The 13,923-nt window shown below is 46.9% G+C and overlaps 1 protein-coding gene across 4 annotated transcripts in view; it reads right to left on the bottom strand.

Annotated features, from left to right (window-relative positions):
* Positions 1-12,335, bottom strand: part of ARHGEF40 (Rho guanine nucleotide exchange factor 40) — a 143,306-nt gene extending 130,971 nt beyond the window's left edge. For 2 of the 4 annotated variants that reach the window (XM_077461169.1, XM_077461172.1), the window contains exon 1: positions 9,517-12,335. In XM_077461169.1, coding sequence (XP_077317295.1) covers positions 9,517-9,519 — 3 coding nt within the window. In that variant the 5' untranslated portion in view covers positions 9,520-12,335. The remainder of the gene's footprint in view (positions 1-9,516) is intronic. The other 2 variants (XM_077461170.1, XM_077461171.1) reach the window with 2 other exon arrangements.
* Between the last annotated feature and the right edge of the window lie 1,588 nt (positions 12,336-13,923).

Raw genomic sequence — 13,923 nt, 5'->3', positions numbered from 1 at the left:
GAGAGAGAGGACAGAGGAGAGAGAGGGGGGAGGCAGAGGAGAGAGGGGAGGCAGAGACAGAGGAGAGATGGGGGCAGAGACAGAGGAGAGAGGGGAGGCAGAGGAGGCACAGAGAGGGGGGAGGCAGAGACAGAGGAGAGGGGGGAGGAAGAGACAGAGGGGAGAGGAGGGCAGAGACAGAAGAGAGAGGGGACAGAGATGGGGAGAAAGGGGAGACAGAAGAGAGAGGGGACAGAGACAGGAGAGACATGGGGGGAAGAGACAGAGGGGAGGCAGAGATAGAGGAGAGAAGGGAGGCAGAGGAGAGAGGGGGCAGGGACAAAGAAGATTGGGGAGGTAGAGACAGAGGAAGGGGCAGAGTAGAGAGGGGGAGACAGAAGAAGGGGACAGAGACAGAATAGAGAGGGGAGGAAGAGACAGAGGAGAGTGGACAGGAAGAGAGAGAGAGGAGAGGGGGGAAGAGACAGAAGAGAGAGGGAAGACAGAGGAGAAAGGGGAGGCAGAGACAGATGAGAAAGGGGAGGCAGAGACAGATGAGAAAGGGGAGGCAGAGACAGAGGAGAGAGGGGGCAGAGACAGAGGAAAGAGGAGAGGCAGATACAGAGGAAAGAGGGGGCAAAGACAGAGGAGAGAGGGGAGCCAGAGAATGAAAATACAAAGCCAGAGGGAACAGAGAGTGAGAAGAGAAGAATAACTGAGAAAGAGACAGAAGGAGAGGAGGAAAGAGAGAGAGATGGAGAAGAGACATAGAGGAGTGGGAGGAGATCACAGGGTGATAAGGGGGGCACTTTTTCCTGGAGAGAGAGATGTAGAAGGAGAGACAGAGGGAGTGGAGATGACGACTTCTTCCTGAGAGACAATGACAGAGGTAGATGTAAAGTGGAGGAGAGGGAGATGAATAGTGGAGGAGATGGAGATGTAAAGTGGAGGAGATGGGGATGTACAATGGAGTAAAGGGAGATGTATGGTGGAGGAGAGGGAGATCTACAGTGGAGGAGATGGAGATATAAAGTGGAGGAGATGGAGATGTAAAGTGGAGGAGACGGAGATGTTAAATGGAGGAGAGGGAGATGTAAAGTGGAGGAGATGGAGATGTAAAGTGTAGGAGACGGAGATGTAAAGTGGAGGAGACGGAGATGTAAAGTGGAGGAGACGGTGATGTAAAAAGTGGAGGAGATGGAGATGTAAAGTGGAGGAGATGGAGATGTAAAGTGGAGGAGAGGGAGATGTACAGTGGAGGAGATGTAAAGTGGAGCATATGGAGATGTAAAGTGGAGGAGATGGAGATGTAAAGTGGAGTAGAGGGAGATGTAAAGTGGAGGAGATGGAAATGAATAGTGGAGGATATGGACATGTAAAGTGAGGAGACAGAGATGTAAAGTAGAGGAGACTGAGATGTAAAGTGGAGGAGACAGAGATGTAAAGTGGAGGAGAGGGAGATGTAAAGTGGAGGAGATGGAGATATAAACTGGAGGAGACTGAGATGTAAAGCGGAGGAGACAGAAATGTACAGTGGAGGAGATGTAAAGTGGAGGAGATGGAGATGTAAAGTGGAGGAGATGAAGATGTAAAGTGGAGGAGACGGGGATGTAAAGTGGAGGAGACGGGGATGTAAAAAGTGGAGGAGATGGAGATGTAAAGTGGAGGAGATGGAGATGTAAAGTGGAGGAGAGGGAGATGTACAGTGGAGGAGATGTAAAGTGTAGGATATGGAGATGTAAAGTGGAGGAGATGGAGATGTAAAGTGGAGGAGAGGGAGATGTAAAGTGGAGGAGATGGAGATGTAAAGTGGAGGAGACGGAGATGTAAAGCGGAGGAGAGGGAGATGTAAAGTGGAGGAGAGGGATATGTAAAGTGGAGGAGACAGAGATGTAAAGCGGAGGAGACAGAGATGTAAAACGGAGGAGAGGGAGATGTACAGTGGAGGAGATGGAGATGTAAAGTGGAGGAGAGGGTGATGTAAAGTGGAGGAGATGGAGAAGTAAAGTAGAGGAGAAGGAGATGTAAAGTGGAGGAGATGAAGATGTAAAGTGGAGGAGACTGAGATGATAAGTGGAGGAGACGGTGATGTAAAAAGTGGAGGAGACGGAGATGTAAAGTGGAGGAGATGGAGATGTAAAATGGAGGATATGGTGATGTAAAGTGGAGGAGATGAAGATGTAAAGTGGAGGAGACAGGGATGTAAAATGGAGGATATGGTGATGTAAAGTGGAGGAGATGAAGATGTAAAGTGGAGGAGATGGAGATGTAAAGTGGAGGAGATGGAGATGTAAAATGGAGGATATGGTGATGTAAAGTGGAGGAGATGAAGATGTAAAGTGGAGGAGATGGAGATGTAAAGTGGAGAAGAGGGAGATATGAAGTGGAGGTGATGGAGATGAAAATTGGAGGATATGGAGATGTGAAGTGGAGGAGATGGAGATGTACAGTGGAGGAGATGTAAAGTGGAGGATATGGAGATGTAAAGTGGAGGAGATGGAGATGTAAAGTGGAGGAGAGGGAGATGTAAAGTGGAGGAGATGGAGATGTAAAGTGGAGGAGACGGAGATGTAAAGCGGAGGAGAGGGAGATGTAAAGTGGAGGAGAGGGATATGTAAAGTGGAGGAGACAGAGATGTAAAGCGGAGGAGACAGAGATGTAAAATGGAGGCGAGGGAGATGTACAGTGGAGGAGATGGAGATGTAAAGTGGAGGAGAGGGTGATGTAAAGTGGAGGAGATGGAGAAGTAAAGTAGAGGAGAAGGAGATGTAAAGTGGAGGAGATGAAGATGTAAAGTGGAGGAGACTGAGATGTTAAGTGGAGGAGACGGTGATGTAAAAAGTGGAGGAGACGGAGATGTAAAGTGGAGGAGATGGAGATGTAAAATGGAGGATATGGTGATGTAAAGTGGAGGAGATGAAGATGTAAAGTGGAGGAGACAGGGATGTAAAGTGGAGGATACGGTGATGTAAAGTGGAGGAGATGGAGATGTAACGTGGAGGAGATGGAGATGTAAAGTGGAGAAGAGGGAGATATGAAGTGGAGGTGATGGAGATGAAAATTGGAGGATATGGAGATGTGAAGTGGAGGAGATGGAGATGTAAAGTGGAGGAGATGGAGATGTAAAGTGGAGGAGACGGAAATGTAACATGGAGGAGAGGGAGATGTAAAGTGGAGGAGATGGAGATGTAAAGTGGAGGAGATGGAGATGTAAAGTGGAGGAAATGAAGATGTAAAGTGGAGGAGACGGGGATGTAAAGTGGAGGAGACGGGGATGTAAAGTGGAGGATATGATGATGTAAAGTGGAGGAGACGGTGATGTAAAGTGGAGGAGAGGGAGATGTACAGTGGAGGAGATGTAAAGTGGAGGAGATGGAGATGTAAAGTGGAGAAGAGGGAGATATAAAGTGGAGGCGATGGAGATGAAAATTGGAGGATATGGAGATGTGAAGTGGAGGAGATGGAGATGTAAAGTGGAGGAGATGGAGATGTAAAATGGAGGAGATGGAAATGTAAAGTGGAGGAGACGGAAATGTAAAGTGGAGGAGAGGGAGATGTAACATGGAGGAGAGGGAGATGTAAAGTGTAGGAGACGGAGATGTAAAGTGGAGGAGATGGAGATGTAAAGTGGAGGAGAGGGAGATGTACAGTGGAGGAGCTGGAGATGTAAAGTGGAGGAGAGGGTGATGTAAAGTTGAGGAGACGGAGATGTAAAGTGGAGGAGACGGAGATGTAAAGTGGAGGAGAGGGAGATGTAAAGTGGAGGAGACGGAGATGTACAGTGGAGGAGCGGGAGATGTAAAGTGGAGGAGATGGAGATGTAAAGTGCAGGAGATGAAGATGTAAAGGGGAGGAGACGTGGATGTAAAGTGGAGGAGACGGTCATGTAAAGTAGAGGAGACGGTGATGTAAAGTGGAGGAGATGTAAAGTGGAGGAGATGAAGATGAAAAGTGGAGGAGATGGAGATGTAAAGTTGAGGAGACGGAGATGTAAATGTAAAGCGGAGGAGACTGAGATGTAAGGCAGAGGAGACAGAGATGTAAAGCGGAGTAGACGGAGATGTAAAGTGGAGGAGAGGGAGATGTAAAGTGGAGGAGACTGAGGCCGCGTACACACGGGCGGATTGTCCGCCCAACTAAGTTCGTCAGACAATCCGACAGACAGTCCGTTCAACTTTTGAATGAACGGACTTGACCACACACTATGAACAGACAGTCCGCTGAAAACGTGCGCGATGACTTGTACAGCACGTACGACGGGACTAGAAAAACTACGTCCAATACACTGCAATGCAACCTTCGGCCGTGTAAACCCTTTCTGAGCATGCGCCATACTTAGTCCGTCCAACTTGCCTACACACGAGCGGACTGTCCGCTGAAACCAAGTTTGGACGGACAAAACCAAGTTTCAGCGGACAAAATTACGGAATTTCCGAAAGACAAAGTCCGTCAGACTGTCCGCTGAAAAAGTCCGCTGAAGCCCACACACAAGCGGATTGTCCGCTGAAACACGGTTCAGCGGACTAAGTTGGGCAGACAATCCGCCCGTTTGTACGCGGCCTGAGATGTAAAGCGGAGGAGATGGAGATATAAATTGGAGATGGAGATGTAAAGTGGAGGAGATGGAGATGTAAAGTGGAGGAGAGGGAGATATAAAGTTGAGGAGACGGAGATGTAAAGTGGAGGAGACGGATATGTAAAGTGGAGGAGAGGGAGATGTAAAGTGGAGGAGACGGAGATGTACAGTGGAGGAGCGGGAGATGTAAAGTGGAGGAGATGGAGATGTAAAGTGCAGGAGATGAAGATGTAAAGTGGAGGAGATGTGGATGTAAAGTGGAGGAGACGGTGATGTAAAGTGGAGGAGACGGTGATGTAAAGTGGAGGGGATGTAAAGTAGAGGAGATGAAGATGAAAAGTGGAGGAGAGGGAGATGTAAAGTGGAGGAGATGGAGATGTAAAGTGGAGGAGACGGAGATGTAAAGCGGAGGAGAGGGAGATGTAAAGTGGAGGAGAGGGATATGTAAAGTGGAGGAGACAGAGATGTAAAGCGGAGGAGACAGAGATGTAAAATGGAGGAGAGGGAGATGTACAGTGGAGGAGATGGAGATGTAAAGTGGAGGAGAGGGTGATGTAAAGTGGAGGAGATGGAGAAGTAAAGTAGAGGAGAAGGAGATGTAAAGTGGAGGAGATGAAGATGTAAAGTGGAGGAGACTGAGATGTTAAGTGGAGGAGACGGTGATGTAAAAAGTGGAGGAGACGGAGATGTAAAGTGGAGGAGATGGAGATGTAAAATGGAGGATATGGTGATGTAAAGTGGAGGAGATGAAGATGTAAAGTGGAGGAGACAGGGATGTAAAGTGGAGGATACGGTGATGTAAAGTGGAGGAGATGGAGATGTAACGTGGAGGAGATGGAGATGTAAAGTGGAGAAGAGGGATATATGAAGTGGAGGTGATGGAGATGAAAATTGGAGGATATGGAGATGTGAAGTGGAGGAGATGGAAATGTAAAGTTGAGGAGACGGAGATGTAAATGTAAAGCGGAGGAGACTGAGATGTAAGGCAGAGGAGACAGAGATGTAAAGTGGAGTAGACGGAGATGTAAAGTGGAGGAGAGGGAGATGTAAAGCGGAGGAAACTGAGATGTAAAGCAGAGGAGATGGAGATGTAAAGTAGAGGAGAGGGAGATGTACAGTGGAGGAGATGGAGATGTAAAGTGGAGGAGATGGAGATGTAAAGTGGAGGAGATGTAAAGTGGTGGAGATGGAGACGTAAAGTGGTGGAGATGGAGACGTAAAGTGGGGGAGATGGAGATGTAAAGTGGAGGAGATGAAGACGTGAAGTGGAGGAGAAGGAGATGTAAAGTGGAGGAGATGGAGGTGTAAAGTGGAGGAGATGGAGATGTAACGGGGAGGAGATGGAGATGTAAAGTGGAGGAGATGGAGATGTAAAGGGGAGGAGACGGAGATGTAAAGTGGAGGAGACGGAGATGTAATGTGGAGGAGACGGAGATGTAAAGTGGAGGAGAGGGAGATGTAAAGTGGAGGAGATGGAGATGTAAAGTGGAGGAGATGGAGATGTAAATTGGAGATGGAGATGTAAAGTGGAGGAGATGGAGGTGTAAAGTGGAGGAGATGGAGATGTAACGGGGAGGAGATGGAGATGTAAAGTGGAGGAGATGGAGATGTAAAGGGGAGGAGACGGAGATGTAAAGTGGAGGAGACGGAGATGTAAAGTGGAGGAGACGGAGATGTAAAGTGGAGGAGACGGAGATGTAAAGTGGAGGAGATGGAGATGTAAAGTAGAGGAGATGGAGATGTAAATTGGAGATGGAGATGTAAAGTGGAGGAGTTTGAGATGTAAAGTGGAGGAGATGGAGATGTAAAGTGGAGGAGATGAAGATGAAAAGTGGAGGAGATGGAGATGTAAAGTGGAGGAGATGGAAATGCAAAGTTGAGGAGACGGAGATGTAAAGCGGAGGAGACAGAGATGTAAAGCGGAGGAGACGGAGATGTAAAGTGGAGGAGAGGGAGATGTAAAGTGGAGGAGAAGGAGATGAAAGTGGGGGAAACTGAGATGTAAAGTGGAGGAGACGGAGATGTAAAGTGGAGGAGACGGAGATGTAAAGTGGAGGAGAGGGAGATGTAAAGTGGGGTAGAGGGAGATATAAAGTGGAGGAGATGGAGATGTAAAGTGGAGGAGAGGGAGATGTAAAGTGGGGTAGAGGGAGATATAAAGTGGAGGAGATGGAGATGTAAAGTGGAGGAGACTGAGATGTAAAGCGGAGGAAACTGAGATGTAAAGCAGAGGAGATGTAAAGTAGAGGAGAGGGAGATGTACAGTTGAGGAGATGGAGATGTAAAGTGGAGGAGATGGAGATGTAAAGTGGAGGAGATGTAAAGTGGTGGAGATGGAGACGTAAAGTGGTGGAGATGGAGACGTAAAGTGGGGGAGATGGAGATGTAAAGTGGAGGAGATGAAGACGTAAAGTGGAGGAGGAGATGTAAAGTGGAGGAGATGAAGATGTAAAGTGGAGGAGATGGAGATGTAAATTGGAGATGGAGATGTAAAGTGGAGGAGATGGAGGTGTAAAGTGGAGGAGATGGAGATGTAACGGGGAGGAGATGGAGATGTAAAGTGGAGGAGATGGAGATGTAAAGGGGAGGAGACGGAGATGTAAAGTGGAGGAGACGGAGATGTAAAGTGGAGGAGACGGAGATGTAAAGTGGAGGAGACGGAGATGTAAAGTGGAGGAGATGGAGATGTAAAGTAGAGGAGATGGAGATGTAAATTGGAGATGGAGATGTAAAGTGGAGGAGTTTGAGATGTAAAGTGGAGGAGATGGAGATGTAAAGTGGAGGAGATGAAGATGAAAAGTGGAGGAGATGGAGATGTAAAGTGGAGGAGATGGAAATGCAAAGTTGAGGAGACGGAGATGTAAAGCGGAGGAGACAGAGATGTAAAGCGGAGGAGACGGAGATGTAAAGTGGAGGAGAGGGAGATGTAAAGTGGAGGAGAAGGAGATGAAAGTGGGGGAAACTGAGATGTAAAGTGGAGGAGACGGAGATGTAAAGTGGAGGAGACGGAGATGTAAAGTGGAGGAGAGGGAGATGTAAAGTGGGGTAGAGGGAGATATAAAGTGGAGGAGATGGAGATGTAAAGTGGAGGAGAGGGAGATGTAAAGTGGGGTAGAGGGAGATATAAAGTGGAGGAGATGGAGATGTAAAGTGGAGGAGACTGAGATGTAAAGCGGAGGAAACTGAGATGTAAAGCAGAGGAGATGTAAAGTAGAGGAGAGGGAGATGTACAGTTGAGGAGATGGAGATGTAAAGTGGAGGAGATGGAGATGTAAAGTGGAGGAGATGTAAAGTGGTGGAGATGGAGACGTAAAGTGGTGGAGATGGAGACGTAAAGTGGGGGAGATGGAGATGTAAAGTGGAGGAGATGAAGACGTAAAGTGGAGGAGGAGATGTAAAGTGGAGGAGATGAAGATGTAAAGTGGAGGCGATGGAGATGAAAAGTGGAGGCGATGGAGATGTAAAGTGGAGGAGATGAAGATGAAAAGTGGAGGAGATGGAGATGTAAAGTGGAGGCGATGGAGATGTAAAGTGGAGGAGATGGAGATGTAAAGTGGAGGAGATGGAGATGTAAAGCGGAGGAGATGGAAATGTAAAGTGGAGGAGATGGAGATGTAAAGTAGAGGAGATGGAGATGTAAAGTGGAGGAGATGGAGATGTAAAGTGGAGGAGATGGAGATGTAAAGTGGAGGCGATGGAGATGTAAAGTGGAGGCGATGGAGATGTAAAGTAGAGGAGATGGAGATGTAAAGTGGAGGAGATGGAGATGTAAAGTGGAGGGGACGGAGATGTAAAGTGGAGGAGATGGAGATGTAAAGTGGAGGAGATGGAGATGTAAAGCGGAGGCGATGGAGATGTAAAGTGGAGGAGATGGAGATGTAAAGTGGAGGCGATAGAGATGTAAAGTAGAGGAGATGGAGATGTAAAGTGGAGGAGATGGAGATGTAAAGTGGAGGCGATGGAGATGTAAAGTGGAGGAGATGGAGATGAAAAGTGGAGGAGATGGAGATGTAAAGTGGAGGCGATGGAGATGTAAAGTGGAGGAGATGGAGATGTAAAGTGGAGGAGATGGAGATGAAAAGTGGAGGAGATGGAGATGTAAAGTGGAGGCGATGGAGATGTAAAGTGGAGGAGAGGGAGATGTAAAGTGGAGGCGATGGAGATGTAAAGTGGAGGAGATGGAGATGTAAAGTGATGGAGATGAAAAGTGGAGGAGATGGAGATGTAAAGTGGAGGCGATGGAGATGTAAAGTGGAGGAGATGGAGATGTAAAGTGGAGGAGATGTAGAGTGGAGGAGATGGATATATAAAGTGGAGGAGATGTAGAGTGGAGGAGATGGATATGTAAAGTGGAGGAGATGTAAAGTGGAGGCGATGTAAAGTGGAGGAGATGGAGCAGAGTGTGGGAGGAGGACCATGGATAGAATATGGAGAAAGATGAATACAGATGACACACAATGATGACAATGATCCTGGAGACATCCGGGCACTGCAGATCACTATCAGACATGTCATTATGGGACTCACGTTTGCAGAGGCTGGTAACAAGATAAATTGTTGCTGCCCATAGCAACCAATCAGCTGTCAGCAGGCATTTGTAAACTGCAGAGGTGAAGGCTGTGATTGGATGCCATGGGCATGTTAGCACACATAAGCTCGGGTAGTATCAGTGAGGAGCCGTGTCCTGGGAGTGAGGGGTGACCTGTAGCACACACTCATATCATATGATATGAGTGTCTCTTCCCTGTGTGCACAGCTCTCATGTGTCCCTCCTCAGCACTGCCAGAGCCGAGCATGTGACGGAAACACACGATTCCCTGTAGGAAGGATTCCGGGGCTGGGAACCGCAGTAGTTCTAATTGGAAGCAGAGCTTTTGGAGGAGGACAGACACAAAGGAAGGGCGAGGGGGATGCGGGAAAGGAGAGAGTATGGCGGGGGGGAGCAGAGTGGATGGGCTCACCATGTCTTGTTGCGGTCGGATATGGAGTCACATAGCGATGCGGCTTTCCTGTAGAAGTCTCCTGGTGACAGTGCTGGGCAGAGTGTGAGAATGTCCTCGCAGCATCTCCTCCTCTCCCTCCGATCACACTGGGGGACCTGTTAGGGGGTTTAGCTCTAGCACAGCACCCCCTCCTTCTCTCCCTCTCTCAGCTCTGATTTGTTCCCTCTCCTGCCTTTTATACTACCTTACTTCTTTCCAATATGTCACTTTTCACACACTTTCCACTAGTGCTTTCTCCTTCTAGTCACTCACCTTCTTATATCCTCGTCTCCTATAGCCTCATCTCCTATATCCCCATCTCCTATATCCTCATCTCCTATATCCTCATCTCCTATATCCCCATCTCCTATATCCTCATCTCCTATATCCCCATCTCTTATACCTTCATCTCTTATACCTTCACCTCTTATACCCTCATCTTTTATATCCCATCTCCTGTATCCTCATCTCTTACATCTCCATCTCTTATATCCTCATCTCTTAGATCCCCATCCTCTTCTCCACACTCACTTTATTCCTTCCACTATTCCATGTCCATGCTCCTCTCTGTCTTCTCTCCTCTCCTCCTCACTTTCCTACCCCCTGGATCTCACTAAGTGCAAGTCTTCCTCCCCAAGTGTCAGATAGAAGGATTCCTATTTTCTCAAAGGTGGGAAGAACAATCCGTCCTTTGTTTTCTTTGCCTGGGGGGTCACATGCATAGACTGCACTGGAGCCACCTATCCTGGATTCACTTTTCTATTCAATATAGTAAGATGCTGTTGTTGTCTGGGTGCTTTTGGATAGTCTTCTGTTCTCCTGACACTGATCACCCCACACTGAGCTCACACTGACACTGATCACCCCACACTGAGCCCACACTGACACTGATCACCCCACACTGACACTGATCACCCCACACTGACACTGATCACCCCACACTGAGCTCACACTGACACTGATCACCCCACACTGACAGTGATCACCCCACACTGAGCCCACACTGACACTGATCACCCCACACTGAGCCCACACTGACACTGATCACCCCACACTGAGCCCACACTGACACTGATCACCCCACACTGAGCCCACACTGACACTGATCACCCCACACTGACACTGATCACCTCACACTGAGCCCACACTGACACTGATCACCCCGCACTGATCACCCCACACTGAGCCCACACTGACACTGATCACCCCACACTGACACTGATCACCCCACACTGAGCCCACACTGACACTGATCACCCCGCACTGATCACCCCACACTGAGCTCACACTGACACTGATCAGCCCACACTGACACTGATCACCCCACACTGATCCCACACTGACACTGATCACCCCGCACTGATCACCCCACACTGAGCTCACACTGACACTGATCAGCCCACACTGACACTGATCACCCCACACTGATCACCCCCACTGACAAATCAACATTGACAGTGATCAGTCCACACTGACACTGAGGAATCAACAGTGATGTTGATTAGTCCACATTGACACTGATAAGTCCACATTTAGCTCCTGACACAGCTCCACACTTAGCTCATGTAACTGAAAATCCACACTGAGCAACTCTTGATCCTGAAATGCCCACACTGAGCTCCTGATAAATCCACACTGAGTTCCTTCTAAGTCCACATTGAGCTCCTCCTAACAAGTTAACACTGAGCTCCCCCTGATAACTCCACACTTATAAGTCAACACTGAGTTTCTCCTGATAAGTCCACACTGAGTTCCTCCATATAAGTCCACACAGAGCTTCTATTGATAAGTCCACACTTATAAGCCAACACTGAGCTCCTGATAAGTCCAAACGTATAAATCCACTATGAGCCCCTACTGATAAGTCCAAACGTATTAGTCCAGATGGAGATCCTTCTAATAAGTCCAATGGGAGTTTCTCCTGATATGTCTTCACTTAGCTCCTCTGATAAGTCCACACTTATAAGTTCACACTGAGTTCCTCCTGATGAGGCCACACTGAGTTCCTTCTAATAAGTCCACACTGAGTTTCTCCTGATAAGTCAACACTTAGCTCCTCCTGATAAATCCACACTGAGCTTCTCTTGATAAATTCTCACTTACAAGTCCACACTGAGCTCCTCTTCATAAGCCCACACTTATAAGTCAGTACTGAGTTCTTTCTAATAAGTCCACACTGGGCTCCTCCTGATAAATCCACACTAAGCTCCTGCTGATAAGTCCACACTTATAAGTTCACACTAAGCTTTTTCAAAGTGATAGGGCCACACTGACTCCTCCTTATAAGTCCACACCTATCAGTCCATCCTGAGTTCTTTTTAATAAGTTCACACTGAGCTCCTCCTGATAAGTCCACACTTACAAGTCCACACTGAGCTCCTCCTGATAAGTTCACACTTACAAGTCCACACTGAGCTCCTCCTGATAAGTTCACACTTACAAGTCCACACTGAGCTCCTCCTGATAAGTTCACACTTACAAGTCCACACTGAGCTCCTCCTGATAAGTTCACACTTACAAGTCCACACTGAGCTCCTCCTGATAAGTTCACACTTACAAGTCCACACTGAGCTCCTCCTGATAAGTCCACACTTACAAGTCCACACTGAGCTCCTCCTGATAAGTTCACACTTATAGGTTCACACCAAGCTTTTAAAACTGATAAGTTCACACTGAGCTCCTGATCCTGACATGTCCACACTGACACTGAGGAGTTTACAGTGAGCAGCTCTCTCCAGACTGCAGAGCCAGCCCAGCTGCTGTGTGAACTTGGTCAGCCCTGAACTGCAGCCAGAAGCTCCCTCTGGCTTCCTGTACTGATGGCTAAACAGACTGGACCTCCCCTAAGCCGACTGTGTGATGTGCTGCCTAGCTGAATTACAATGCCTCTACCAAAGCTCATATTGAATTACCAAAATAAAGTCATGCTGGTTTGTCACTTTCACCTTTCTGTAACTTTTCAAGTGTGCATTAAAACATTCCTGGCATGGAGCAATATACAGCAACAGTATCATTTTTCAGAAAAGCTGTACCTTTTATCTAAAAAAAAAGCATTCCTTGAGCTCCAGTCCAGTGCCTAGGTTGAGGTGGTGTCACCAGTCTGCTGTAGACATAAGGAGGTGTGTACCACAGTTACCTCTCCTACAGTGATCAGACTGTAAATTTGTGGTTAGCCACAAAGTATGAGGCTGTAGCAGGGGCTGATCTGTGCTAGACATTTGTGCACACAACCACAAACCGAACAGGCTTCAGGATTTATATGATTAAGTCATTTCTAAGCCTACATCTTGAGCCAGGAAGTAGATACCTAGTAGATCCTAGATGACGCAAGGATAAAGATGTTGCCATTCTTCTGGAGAGTAAAGCAAATTCTGCCATGACAAGTACTGTGATCTCGGTGAGAGGTAACACACCTGGAAGTGTTCCATGTACCCACTACTAATATACCTGCAATAAAAAAATAGATATGATGTTAGCTCCACTTTATAGGGCTACTTTACAGTTATATTTTTGTCTACGCTTATAAATACAAACTCACAAACACATAAACACAGCTCCCTATAACTATGAGAGCAGGGGCGGATCCAGAGTCTAATCTCGGGAGGGGCACTGCCAAAAAATAAGTCTGGCGGAAGCAATATCCGCCGGACACCCACGATCGCTCCCCACAGAGATAGAACAGTGATCTGCTGATGTAAACAAGGCAGACCTCCGCTCTGTCAGAGATAAACAGATTCATCTTGTGTTCCTACTGACCAGGAACACGGATCGCTCTGTTCATCAAGTGAATCCATTCCCCACACAGTTAGCAAGCACCCCCTAGGGATAAAGTTAACCCTTTGATCGCCCCTGATGTTAACCCCTTCCCAGTCAGTGTCATTAGTACAGTGACAGTGCATATTTTTAGCACTGATCAGTGTATTAGTGTCACTGGTCCCCCAAAAAAGTGTTAAAAGTGTCAATTAGGTGTCCGATTTGTCTGCCGCAGTGTTGCAGTCCCGCTAAAAATCACTGACCACCACCATTACTAGTAAAAAATAAATAAAAATGCTGTAAATCTGTTTCTTTTTTGTAGACACAATAACTTTTGTGCAAACCAATCAATATATGCTTTATGGGGGGGGGGGGGGGTTAACAGAAATATGTAGCAGAATACATATTAGCCTAAATTGATCAAGAATTTATTTTTATCGCAAAATATTGCTTTTTTTCAAAATTGTCGCTCTTATTTTGTTTATATCGCAAAAAATAAAAATGAAGGAGAAAAACGTACTCATTTACAAAGTTTTGCAACTGAAACAAAAAAAACAAACATTTTTTTTCAAAATGTTCGGTCTTTTTTTATTTGTTTAGCAAAAAATAAAAACTACAGAGGTGATCAAATAT

The sequence above is a fragment of the Lithobates pipiens genome, unplaced genomic scaffold (genome assembly GCF_037356315.1).
Source record: "Lithobates pipiens isolate NorthernLeopardFrog02 unplaced genomic scaffold, aLitPip1_a1.2 Scaffold_3, whole genome shotgun sequence".
Classification (NCBI taxonomy): domain Eukaryota; kingdom Metazoa; phylum Chordata; class Amphibia; order Anura; family Ranidae; genus Lithobates; species Lithobates pipiens.
This window is presented reverse-complemented; position numbering and strand designations above follow the sequence as displayed.